This window comes from Sceloporus occidentalis, unplaced genomic scaffold (assembly GCF_023333645.1).
Source record: "Sceloporus occidentalis isolate IW3139 unplaced genomic scaffold, rSceOcc1.0.p SCAF_2, whole genome shotgun sequence".
Taxonomy (NCBI): Eukaryota; Metazoa; Chordata; class Lepidosauria; order Squamata; family Phrynosomatidae; genus Sceloporus; species Sceloporus occidentalis.
In genome coordinates, this window is record NW_028316982.1 from 254027375 (window position 1) to 254040259 (window position 12885).

The 12885-nt window shown below is 46.2% G+C and overlaps 1 protein-coding gene across 6 annotated transcripts in view; it reads right to left on the bottom strand.

Annotated features, from left to right (window-relative positions):
* The window catches only part of YAP1 (Yes1 associated transcriptional regulator), a 115584-nt gene extending 106892 nt beyond the window's left edge, over positions 1-8692 (bottom strand). For all 6 annotated transcript variants that reach the window (XM_089512765.1, XM_089512764.1, XM_089512763.1 and 3 more), the window contains exon 1: positions 8025-8692. In XM_089512765.1, coding sequence (XP_089368891.1) covers positions 8025-8366 — 342 coding nt within the window. In that variant the 5' untranslated portion in view covers positions 8367-8692. The remainder of the gene's footprint in view (positions 1-8024) is intronic.
* Between the last annotated feature and the right edge of the window lie 4193 nt (positions 8693-12885).

Consider the following 12885-nt stretch of genomic DNA (forward strand, 5'->3'; position numbering starts at 1 on the left):
GTTTTTGTTGTTGTGTGCCTTCAAGTTGTTTCTGACTTATGGGAACTCTAAGGCTTTCCCTGCAGGGTCGCAAAGCAGAATATCAACCTACCTGAAAAGACCAGCCATAAATGTGTGTGTGAGAAAGATTATCTTGCCCTCCAGAGGGAAAGAGCAGAAAAAATTAGAAGCATAGAATTGGAAGAGACCACAAGGGCCATCCAGTCCAACCCTGTGCCATGCAGGAATACAAAATCAAAGCATCAAGCCTCTGCTTAAAAACCTCCAAAGAAGAAGACTCCATCACACTCCAAGGTAGCGTGTTCCACAGTCAAACAGCTCTTACTGTCAAGACGTTTTTCCTAATGTTTGAATGGAATCCCCTTTCCTGTAGTTTGAGTCCATTGCTCCGTATCCTAGTCTCTGGAGCAGCAGGATTTCATTATTAACAAGAAAAGCAGCAGAGTACAGGAGAAAGCATATATCTTCCCTATCTTCTCTCCACTCCCAAAATATGAAACTCAGGATTTTTTCACACTACACAATTACAGTGCTATAATTCCACTTTAAGCGCAAAAGTAATCTCTTATGAAATCATGTGACTTGCAGTTTATTAAAGGTTATGTAGGATTTTTATTCAGATCTCTTCTGCCTTAACAAACAACAAATCCCAGGATTCCATAGGAAACAGCCATGGCAGTTAAAGTAGAAACACAGTATTATAATTACATATGTACAGTGAAAGGTTGCCCGGTTGGGGAAGATCCAGACTAAATTCTCACACAGCCACAAAGTTTATTGGGTGACCTTAGGCCTGTCATACACAACCTCTCTCCCAAATCAAATTTACAGAGCTGATGTAAAATTAAAAAGGAGGTGGCTACAATGTGTATCATCTTGAGTTATTAAGAATCATGATACATTTTAAAAATACCCATAACAAACCAAAAACTCCTGGTATAATCCTGTGACAAGTTACTCTCCCCCTCCCTATAAAATATGGAAGTAGAATAAATACTGTACAGGTTAGTGCAATAAAACGGAAAAGACTTAAGAGAGGTTTTAAACTTTCAAAAGCAATAGTTTTAGCACATGCTTTCTGTGTAGGCAACTTCATAAGCCTTTAATGTCTTTAAGTGAAAAGTACGCAGGATCAAACTCCTGCAAGTCATACCTTGTGATCTGGAGATAGACTTCAGACCTGAAAACTTTTCCTCCAACGTCTGAGTCATTTCAGCCATTTTTGGTATGCCCAAGTAGGAGGAAGCACACAGTACATGTATCTATACAGCAACACAATGGTGAGAATCTATTTTGCCTCACATATATAGGCAATATCTTCCAGATGTGTATATGTTGCAAAATACAGGGGAATACTATGTAGGTGTGACTCACCATAGCACTATGACACTCTAGTGAACAAGAGGAAGATAATGTGCAAAGGTTGCCCTCAGCCAGGATATGTGGGGGTGAAGGTAGTATAACTGTGTGCATGTGTGTGCCTCCCATCAAGTTGCCTGTCGACTTATGGTAACCCTACTACGTAGTCCATAAAGTTTTCTTAGGCAGAGGAGGTTTCTCCAGTTCCTTCCTCTGAACTATAGCGTACAAATACCTAACAAGTATTTTTTGGCTGTCTCCCATCCAAATACAGTTGGCCCTTCACATCCATGGATCCTGCATCCACAAATTCAATAATCCATGGCTTAATTTTTTTAATTCCAAAATGCAAACCTTGATTTTGCCATTTTAGATAAGGAAACCATTTTACTAAACTGTATTTTCCGGCCTATAAAACGACCCCCAACTTTTCAACTTAAAATATAGAGTTTGGGATATACTTGCCTTTTAAGACTACCCCTCTCTTCCACAATAAGTCAGAAAGGAGCTGAAGGCACACAACAACAACAGCAGCAGAGGAGGAAGAGGGGAAGGAGAAAAAAGGAGAAGGCGAAAGGAGAAAGAAGAAGAATAGGAAAAATAAGATAAAAAGAAGAGGAGGCATAGGAAGAGAGGAAAAAGAAGCGGAGGAGGAAGAGGGGAAGAAGAGGAGGAGGAGAAAGAAGAAGAGGAAGAGGGGAAGAAAAAGAAGAAGAGGAGGAGAAGAAAAAGGAGAGGGGAAGAAGAGGAGGAGAAAGTAGAAGGACCCAGCTAGCCGTCTGCCTTCTCCAGAGGCAGTCCTCTGCCTCTGGAGAAGGCCTTGCCGCTGCGGCCTCTCTCCTCGGGGCCCAGCTAGCTGGCAAGGCCTTCTCTAAGGCGGAGGATGCACTGTGCAGCTCCTCTAACTTTGGAGAAGGCCTTGCCACCACGGCCTCACTCGTTAGGGCCCAACCGGCTGGCAAGGTCTTCTCCAGAGGCAGAGGAGCTGCGCAGTGTGTCTTCGCCTCAGAGAAGGCCTTGCCAGCTGGTTGGGCCCTAAAGAGAGAGGCCGCGGCGGCAAGGCCTTCTCCAGAGGCGGAAGACGTGCCGCGTGGCTCCTCTGCCTCAGGAGAAGGCCTGGCCGCCGTGGCCTCTCCTCTGGGCACAACTGGCTGGCAAGGCCTTTTTTTTTTTTTCCGCTGTGTAAGACAACCCCCGACTTTGGAGAAGATTTTCCTGGGTTAAAAAGTCATCTTATATGGTGCATTACGAGACTTGAGCATCCATAGATTTTGGTATCCATGGGAAGCCCCTGAACAAAACCCCAGCAGATACCAAGGGCCCATTGTATTAACCAGTGCTGACCCAGCTTAGCTTGCAACTTCAGATAGGATCTGCTGCCTTTAGGGTTGTTAGGTATTTCCCTCAATATAACAGTCCTCCAGATATTTAAACATGGCTATCATGTCAGTAGTCTCTTCTCCAGGCTAAACATACTCATCTCCCTAAGCTGCTCCTCACAGGGCATGATTTCCTTTCATCATTTTGTTGTCCTTCTCTGGATGTGCTCCAGCTTGTCAATATCCCACTTGAACTGTGGTGACCAGAATTGGACACAGTATTCCAGGTGAGGCCTGACCAAAGCAGAATAGAGTGGCACTATTACTTTCCTTGGATTGTTTTCATATGTGTACATCTTATTTGTCCTTATTTGTTCACTGATGTTGCTTGTTTGTTAATTATTGTTGTTTCTCGCCTAGATTCATGGGGAAAGGCAGGTAAGAAATTATTACTATTATTATTACTACTATTATAATAATGAAGCTAGGCTTCGCTCATCCTATAGCTGTGCTGCCATCTTTACTACCTAACTATAGTACCTTACATTTCTCCATGTTGTAATTCATTTTATTAATTTTGGCCCAGATTTCTAATGGTAATTTTTATTTATGATCTGTCCTAGTCTAACCCTCCTAATTTGGTGTCATCTAAAATTTGATAATCGTGTCTTCTATACCATAAACTATGTCATTATAAAAACTTTGAACACCACTGGTCCCAGGACATAACCCTGCAGCATCTCACTAGTCCCTTCTCTCTAGGTTGAAGATGAGCCATTGGTAAGCGTCCTTTGTGTTTGGTCAGTCAAGCAATTATAAATCAGTCTAAGAGTCCCATTGCCAAGCTCACATTTACTAGCCTTTTTGTAAGAATACTACGGAGGACCTTGTGAAAGGCCTTAATGAAATCAAGATACACTGAATTTACACCATTCCTTTCATCTACCAAGCTTACAACTATATATAAAAAAAGAGAGATAAGATTACTCTGGCATGACTTGTTTTTGAGAAGCCCATATTGACTTTTAGTGATCATAGCATTCCTTTCTAAGTGTTTAGAGACTGTCTGTTTAATAATCTGTTCTAGAATCTTTCCTGGCATTGATGTCAGGCTGACTGGGTGGTAACTATTTGAGTCATCTTTTCTCTCTCTAAAGATGGGGACAACATTTGCCCTTCGCAAGTCTGCTGGGATCTCTCCTCTTCTCCCGGAATTCCCAAAGATTATTACCAGTGATTCAGAGATTACTTTTGCCAATTCTTTTAATACCCTTGGATGAAGTTCACTTGGTCCAAAAGATGTGAATTTGTTTATAGAATAACCAGGTATTCCTGCACTACATCTTTATCTATTCTGTGTTGCATTTCCTGCTACTGCATCATCTGCTCCATTTCACTCAGATTGAGCACTGTTCTCCTTTTGGGAGAAGACCAAGGCAAAGAAGGTGTTCAGTAGTACTGCCTTTTCTCTAATCCCTGTTAGCATTTTGCTATCTTCTCCATGCAGCAGCCCTACCATTTCTTTGTTCTTCCTTTTGCTACATAGATAACCAAAACAGCCTTTTTTCCTGCACTTTAGTTTTTGTGGCTATTACATTTTCCATTTCTTGTTCATGTCTCTTTTAAATCTTAGCCCACATTCTTTAGTTATCTATCCTGGTTTCTTTAGACATGTCCCATTTTCCCTCCTCACTGAAATGATGTGAAATTGTGCCTTCAATATTAAAAAAAAACTCCCATCTATCATGAACTTCCTTCTCTTTTAATATTCCTGATCACAAGATCACTCCCAGTATTTCCCTAAGTTTACTAAAATCAGGTTTCTTAAAGTCTAAAAGGCATGTCTGACTAAGCATGGCTTCACCTTTCAGCTGAATAACAAACTCTGGGAGAACATGGTCATTCCCATCTGCCACTTCCACTCCATTAACCTGGTCATTACTGTTTATTAGGATCCGATCCAAAATAGCTGATCTGCTTGTTGTCTCTTCCACCTTCTGGGCAATGAAACTGTCTGCAAGGCTAGTGAACAGGTATAAACAAGTCCTACTGAAAACACCTCCCCTCCAGAACCTGATGATAGCCAAGTTTGATAATAGGTTCTACTTTCCACATTAGAGAACATGAAATGTTTATTTACTTGGTTGGGAGTAAACTCCATTGAAATTAATGGATCTTGCCTGAGAAACCATATATAGGATTTAGCCCAGGATGGGTTAAACCTATTTATCACTAAATTGGACCTACTGAATCGCTTGGTTAACATACTACATGTATTAGTTTTACCAGATCTCCACTGATTCAATGAGACTAGCCATCCCTTTTAGATATGGTACGCTAACATAGTGGTTTGTGTGTTGGACTACAACTCTGAAGACCAGAGTTCAAATCCTCACTCAGCCATGGAAACCCCACTGGATGCCTTTGGACAGGTCACACTCTCTTAGAGTCAGTCCGTACTAGGGTTAGGAAGGTGCGATGCTTCCGCACCCCCCTAACCCTAGTACGGACTGAGTCCGTACAAAATGGCGGCTCCCCTTCCACATGGGGGCCGCCATGACGACGTCACGACCACGGCGCCTCTATACGGGGCGGCGCAGACGTGACGTCGTCAGTCTGCGCCAGGGCGCTTAGTGCGCCCTTTTCGCGGACCAGGAAGGAGCTCCATTTTGGAACTCCTTCCTGGTTTGCGGCGCCACTTTGTGTCGCTGGGCGCAGCCTTCAGACGGCTGTGCCCAGCGAAGCAAGGGAGAAAGGGGCCAAGTGGCCCCTTTCTCCTCCTCCCCGCTGCTGCAGGGTGTCCTTGGGGCTTGAAGCCCCAAGGACACCCCTTATCAGGCTGCAGGGAAGCGGCATTTTGCCGCTTCCCCGCAGCCTGAAAAGCGGCGGATCGGGGCCTCAGTGGCTGCTGTTCTGGCCGCTGAGGCCCCGATACACCGGGGAAAGGGGCGGGTACAGCCCGCCCCAAATGGCCGGTCTGTAACCCGCCTTAGCCTCAGACAAAAGCAAAGGCAAACCTCCTCTGAATAAATCTTACCAAAATAATCCCATGGTAGCTTCACCTTAGGGTTGCCATAAGTCAGAAATGACTTGAAGGCACACAATAACTAAGTAAGCAGTAGAGGAAAGTATTAAATGACTAAGTAAACAAACAAATAAACAAACAAAAAGAGTACTGATTTCTCCCTGCCCAGAGTTTATAAAAGTTACTTGTTCGTACTACAACTTCCCAAAAGCAGTACTTCCCAGAACCAAGTTTTCCATGCTAAGTTTCGCTGAGGTGTGATATTAATTTTAAAATCTTTTATCACTAATTATATGTTTACAGCAGCAAGACTGATTTTTGAGAGATACTGGAAAATTAATAGAATACCAACATGTATGGAATGGATGGAAGAAGATGAAGGCACAGCTAGATAAGGTTAACTAATTTCGAAAGGGGCATCTCAATAGAATATTCCTTAAAAATATGGAAACCTTTTATGGAATTTGTAAAAATAAAATAAAGAGATGTTACCAGTTTTATAGGATATGATGCTCAGACCATAAATTGCCAGAAGACTCTGGTCCAAAACACACTACAGAAATAATCCAGTTTGAGACTACTTTAACTGTCCTAGCTCAGTGCTAGGGAATCCTGGGAATTGTAGTTTATTGTGGCACCAGGGCTCTCTGACAGATAAAGCTCAATGTCTCGCAAAACTACAATTCCCAGAATTCCCTAGTACTGAGTCAGGTGAGTCAAAGCGGTCCTAAACTGGATTATTTCTGCAGTGTGGTTTGGACCAATCCTGATCATTTAAGGTAGTGGTTTGAATGTTGGACTGACTCTGGAGACCAGGGTTTGATTTCTGCTGAGCCATGAATCTCACTGGATGACCTTGGTCATGTCACACAGTCTCAGCCTCAAGGGAAGGCAAAGGAAACCTCCTCTGAACAAATCTTGCCATGAAAACCCCATGATGGGGTTGCCTTAGAGTCGCCGCAAATTGGAAATGACTTGAAGGCATACAACAACAACAACAACAAAGATTGGTTAGGTTGACTAAGAGATGGTAAGAAAGGATAGTGGGGATGTATAGAGTTATACCAAAAGTACAGAACTGGGAAGTCACTTTTTTTTTAATGCAGGAGGGAAATAGGGGAGGGGAGAGTGGACTTGATGTTATTATATGTTTCTCTGTGTTAATGCTGATATGTTTGAGTGCAGCCTCCCTACAGAGCCCCCTCCCCACAGACCCTCTCAAGGGTGCCCCCGAGTGACAAGCCCTCACAAACCCCTGTCCTCCAGAGACCCTCCTCAAGGGCGCACCCTGGAGGCAGTCCCCACAACACACCATTTCTCTCCAGACCCTGGCAGGGGTGCCTCCTGGAGGCAGCCCCCTACATACACCACTCCCAAAAGACCCCCCTCAGGAGCTATCCCCTAGACAGCCCCCCAACAGATCTCCAAGAGGCAACCCCAGAACACACAGACAATACCACAGGGGACTCTCTGAGGCAAACCCCCACATACTCCCCTTCCTAGAGAGCCCCTTCAGGGGAGCCCCCTTAAGGCAGGCCCTTACAGCCCCTGCTCCCCACAGACCCCTCAGAGGTGCCCTTGCAGGCAGCCTCCCAGACGCTGCTGCTTCCAGGGGTGCCCACAGACCCCACTTTCCCTATAGACCCCCTTAGGGGCACCCCTGAGGTAGATTCTCCCACAGCAACCCTCCCCAAAAAATCTTCAGAAATACTGACCCCCTCAGAGGCACCCCCTAAAGACAGCCCCCCTCAGATCCTGCTTCCCCCCCCCCCGACTACCTGCAGGGGAGCCCCCTGGAAGCACCCTCCACATTCCCCCTCAGAGAAGCCCTCTAAAGGCAGCCCGCCCCACACAGACCCCACGCAGTCCTCGCGGACCCCCCAGTGGCGCCCCCTGGGGGCAGAGGACCTCCCCACAGACCCCCCCCCTCAAGGGCACCCCTGGAGGCAGAGCCCCAGCCCCCCTTCCCCCGGCCCTCAGGGGCGCCCCCTGGAGGAAGCAGATCCCACAGACCTTTTCAAGGGCGCCCCCTGGAGGCAGCAGACGCCCCTTCCCCACAGAGGAGGCAGCAAGCCCCCACAAGCCTCCCCTTCCCCCAGACTCCTCTCAGGGGCGCCCCCTAGAGGCACCAGACCCCAATCAACCTCTCCCTCCCCATAGACTCCCCTCAGGAGGAGGCAACCCCCCCAGACTCCCCTCAGGGGCGCCCCCTAGAGGCAGCAGGCCCCGCAGAGCCCTCCCCTTCTGTCCCCGCAGAGGCAGGGGAGCCCTTCCCTCCCCAGAGACCCCCGGAGGAGGAGGAGGAGGAGGAGGAGGCCGACCTGTCTGGAGTGCGCCTTGGGCTCCGGGGGCTTGAAGAAGGAGTCGGGGAGCTTGCGGAGCCTCATGGGGAGCGTGTGGGGCACGTTGGCGCCCTTGGGGTTCATGACGGCGTTGAAGAGGGCCTCCAGGTCGGTCTCCGAGTCTCCGCGGACGTGGACGATCTGGTGCCCCGCCGGAGGAGGAGGGGGCGCGGCAGGGCCCCCCGGGGCAGAGGCGCTGCCAGGGGGCTGGGGCTGCTGCTGCTGCTGCTGCTGGGGGGCCGGAGGGGCCTGGGGCGGCGGGGGCTGCTGCTGCTGCTGCTGGGGGGCCGCCGTCGGAGGCGTCTGCTGCTGGGTCTCCATGGCTGCCTCCTCCTCCTCCTTCTTCTTCTCCTCCTGCTCTCAGTCAAGGGCTTTCTGGGGGCCTCCGAGCCGCATGCCCCCCTTTTGGGCTCCTTTCTTCGGCTTTGCCTCCAGCAGCGACTGCCAAGAAAGTTTCTTACTCCGCCATTAACTCTCGGAATGAAAGGAAGGGATTTTCACACATCTGTGTCTGCATCGATCGGCCCATAGAGGCAGGCCTCTCGATACAGTGCGGACCGAGGGGTGCTGTATCGATAGTATCGATTGTATCGATTATCTCCGCAGCTCCTCGGCGGCAGGAAACAAAACTCCCCAAACAAAAGTTCGCAAAGGCGCCCGCCCGAGCCACCGACTCCGCCCAGCCAGGACCCAGGGCCCGCCCGCGCCGAATCCTGCAGAACTAGCCAGCTTCTTCTTAGCTGCTCTCTCGCTTGTTTTCCTTCTCGCGCCCGGCCACGCTCAATTTAAACAACCGCGGTTTCGGTCCCGAAAACTCCCACGGGTGGGTTTCTAAGCCGCCTTTCCTCACCCTTTCGGACCCTCTGATCACCAGGGGAGGCTGGTTGTTCCCTGCTCCGCGTTGTTTGGCTACAAAGTCGTTGGTTGTTTTTTTCGGGCCCGCCCGAGTAAGGTTTCTAAACGGAAGAGTGTCCGTCAACCGTGTGTTTTGTGGGTTTTATCCCCCCTTCCTTCATCCTGCGCCTTAAAAAAGTTTCCAACTCTCTCTCTCTCTCTCTCTCTCTCTCTCTCTCTCTCTCTCTCTCTCTCTCTCTCTCTCCCACAGAGAGAAGGAGGAACTGGGATCATTTCACCTCCCTCAGCCATACTATAAGAAGGGAATAGGAAAGGAGGGGGGAAGGAAATGAGACCCTTGCCCACCAGGATCCAAAGCCTTACAGGAGGAGGGAGAAAACAGAAAGGAGACCTCTTCCACCCCCAAATAATCATTGCTTCTAGGACTTTGGAAGTGAAATAACATAAAACCAAACTTTGTTTCCTAGGACCATGCAAACTGTTGTCTGGCTGAATTGCAGTAAGACCCAAGGTGAGCAGATGTCCTCCCTGCAAAGGAGGGCAAGGCACCACAAAACACTCACATAAAGGTATATGAACTCATGCTGCTTAGCCCTGCTCAAATACAAGTTTAAAACACTCACATAAAGATATATAAATGCATGCTTCTTAGCCCTGCTCCACACTGAGGATGTTTTGGAATGCCTCCTGGACAGAAGGTTGAGATGGAGGACTTGCCTTGGAAACAAGGTGAGCAGGTGTCCTCCCTGCAAAGGAGGACAAGGCACCGCAAAAGGTAGGACCGTCCCAAATAAAATTTTAAAACACTCATAACAGGTATATAAATTTGTGCTTCTTAGCCCTGCTCAAAATGGAGGACATTTTGGAACACCTCCTGGACAGAAGGTGGAAATGTAGGCCATGGCCTGGAAACAGGTGGTCCAGATGTCCAAACCACAAAGGAGGACAAGGAACCACAAAATAAAATAAAAATGGGAGGACATTCCCAAAGAAAAGCTTAAACCACTTAAACATAAATACACGCTTAGCCATGCTCCAGAAGGAGGTTTTGAAATTCCTCCTGGATAAAAGGTTGAAATGTAGGACATGTCCTAGAGGAAAAGGAGTATGTCTAGTCATGCTGAGTAAGATCTCTTTAGCACCACCCCATTCCCAGATCTAGAGAGAAGTTCCCAATTCCTCATACACATTTTGCAATCTTATGCTAGCAGAAAATATAATCAGAGATGGCTGTTGTGTCCCTTTGAGTCGTTTCTGACTTATGGCGACTCTAAGGTGCACCTATCATGGGGTTTTTCTTGGCAGGTTTCCGGGGGGGGGGGTGCCATTGCCTTCCTCTGAGGCTAAGTGTGTGATTTCCTAAGGTCACCCGGTGGGTCAAGCAGGGCTTTGAACCCTCTACTTCACAGTCCCAATGCTCGAACCACTGAACCAGGCTGGCTCCATAATCAGAAATAAAAGAAAGGTCAAGGGAGAAAGTGCAAAGTGAACATCAAGAAAACAAAGATTATGATCACAGGTGAAATGTAAAGTCCTGTACTTAGGACAGAAAAATGAAATGCATAGATATAGGACACCTGGCTTAATGAGACTATTTGTGAAAGGGATCTAGGATTCCAAGTAGACCACAAGTTGAACATGAGCCAACAGTGTGATGTGGCAGCTAAAAAGGCCAATGTGATTTTAGGCTGTGTCAGTACAAATATTCTGTCTAGAATAGATCAAGGGAAGTAATAGTGCCACTTTATTTTGCTCTGGTTAGGCCTCACCTGAAATATTGTGTCCAGTTCTGGGTCCCACAATTCAAAAAGAATGTTGATAAGCTGGAACATGTCCAGAGGAGGGCAACCAAAATGGTGAAGGGTCTGGAAACCATGCCTTATGAGGAAACATTAAGGGGGCTGGATATGTTTAGCCTGGAAAATAGACAGTTGTGATCTGATAGCCCTGTTTAAGTATTTGAAGGAGTGTCACATTGAGGATGGAGCAAGCTTGCTTTCTGCTGCTCCAGAGAATAGGCCACGGAACAATGGATGCAAGCTACAGCAAAAGAGATTCCAGCTCAACATTAGGAGGAACTTCCTGACAGTAAGGGCTGTTTGACAGGGGAACACACTTCTTCCTCGGAGTGTAGTGGAGTCTCCTTCCTTGGAGGTCTTTAAGGAGAGGCTGGATGGCCATCTGTCAGAGATGCTTTGATTGAGATTTCCTGCATTGCAGGGGGTTGGACTGGATGGCCTTTCCGGTCTCTTCCAACTCTATGATTCTATGATTATGTATATACTCATGAAATTTTAGTCAAAAACTGACCCAAAAACACCTGAGTCGATTTATCCATGAGTCAGTGTAAGTACTCTTATTTTAAAAAGGAAGGGCAAGTGTGTTTTCTGTCCTGGAAGCACTGGCCCCACTCTATTCACTCATTCATACAGCCTTTAGTATGACTACAAACATGCCTGCTGGACATTGGTAAGTTTTTTTGGCATTGTTTTCCTTTGCTTCATCCTTTAGTTTTACACTCAATTTATTAAAACCTGCCCTTGATTTATATATGAAGTTGACTTATAGTTGAATATATATGGTGAATGGTTCCTACAGCAAATCAGGCCCAACTCTCCCTAGAAGCAAAGATGAGTAAACTGAAGTTGTAGTTTGGCCATATCGGGAGAAGAAAGGGCTCACTAGAAAAGACTGTAATGCTTGACAAGGTAGAAGGCAAGAGGAAGACCTTATTCCAGATGGATAGGATCAATCAGAGAAACCATAACTGTGAGCCTGCAAGAGCTGAACAACACAGTTGAGGATAGGGTGACCTGGAGTTCTCTCTTCATAGGTCGCCATGGATCAAAGTCAACTGGAAGGCAGTTAATACACACACAATCTTACATTGGTCTACTCAAAAGTAAATCCCAATGCACTGAATGCCACTTACTCCTCTCAGGTGAACGCAACCATTTCTAGATGGTGCTGTAAAACAAAATAAAGTTGGGGCACCATTTGCACTTAACTACAGTTTACTTCCCCCTGATCCCACTGATGACACTCCCCCATATATGTTATAATAATCTGCCAGTTGAGAAAACACATGGTACATCTGATGTAATAGGCTGCAGTCCCAGAAACATCATAGGTTGTTTTTAGGGCATCACAGGATTCCTCCTCCTCCAGGGATGTGTATTTAGGGGTGAATATATCATGAACAGCCAAAAGGGCAAACAAATGGATCCTTGAACAAATCAAGCCAGAATTCTCCCTAGAAGCCAAGATGATGAAACTGAGGCTGTCATATTTTGACCACATCATGAGAAGGCATGACTCACTCAAAAAGTGGAGGATAGGGGGTCTTGGAGATGTCTCATCCACAGGGTCATCATGAGTCAGGATCAATTCAAGGCCAGTTAACAACAAACAAAACCCTATAGCCCTGAAATGGGTGTCCCTATTGGCAAATTATTACATTTAGCAGACTCTCACAAGTAGGATAATTCTAACTCACTTCCCCACCCCACCCCGTCCCTTAGGTTGAAGTGGGTTGTAGAAGTTGCAGAGTTGAAACAATAACTGAAGCCTCATCAATAGTGAAAAAGGTGACATATTATGTAGTGACATATGATAGGTAAACACATAATGATGAACTATTATGGTCTACATTCGAAATGAAAAACTACTGACCATGGGAATCTGCATTCAACAATAAGATCTGGGCCCCTTGGATGGGTGACACTAAATTGCCTTCTCTACTTCTTGGTAGTTATACATGTGGAAATGTCTTTGCAGTTAATCATAAAATGACTGAGGCACTGGGACCATACTAACTATCTTAATGGAGATTTTTTTTTCTTTTTTGACCATCAATTCATCAGTCAAATTCTGAGCAAATATTTCTACCTCTTCATAGTTTAAAAATGATATTTCATGCTCAAAATATATGTATTTACAAAGTTTTAATTTATTTTAATTTATAGTTTTTAAAAGCTGAAGAAAA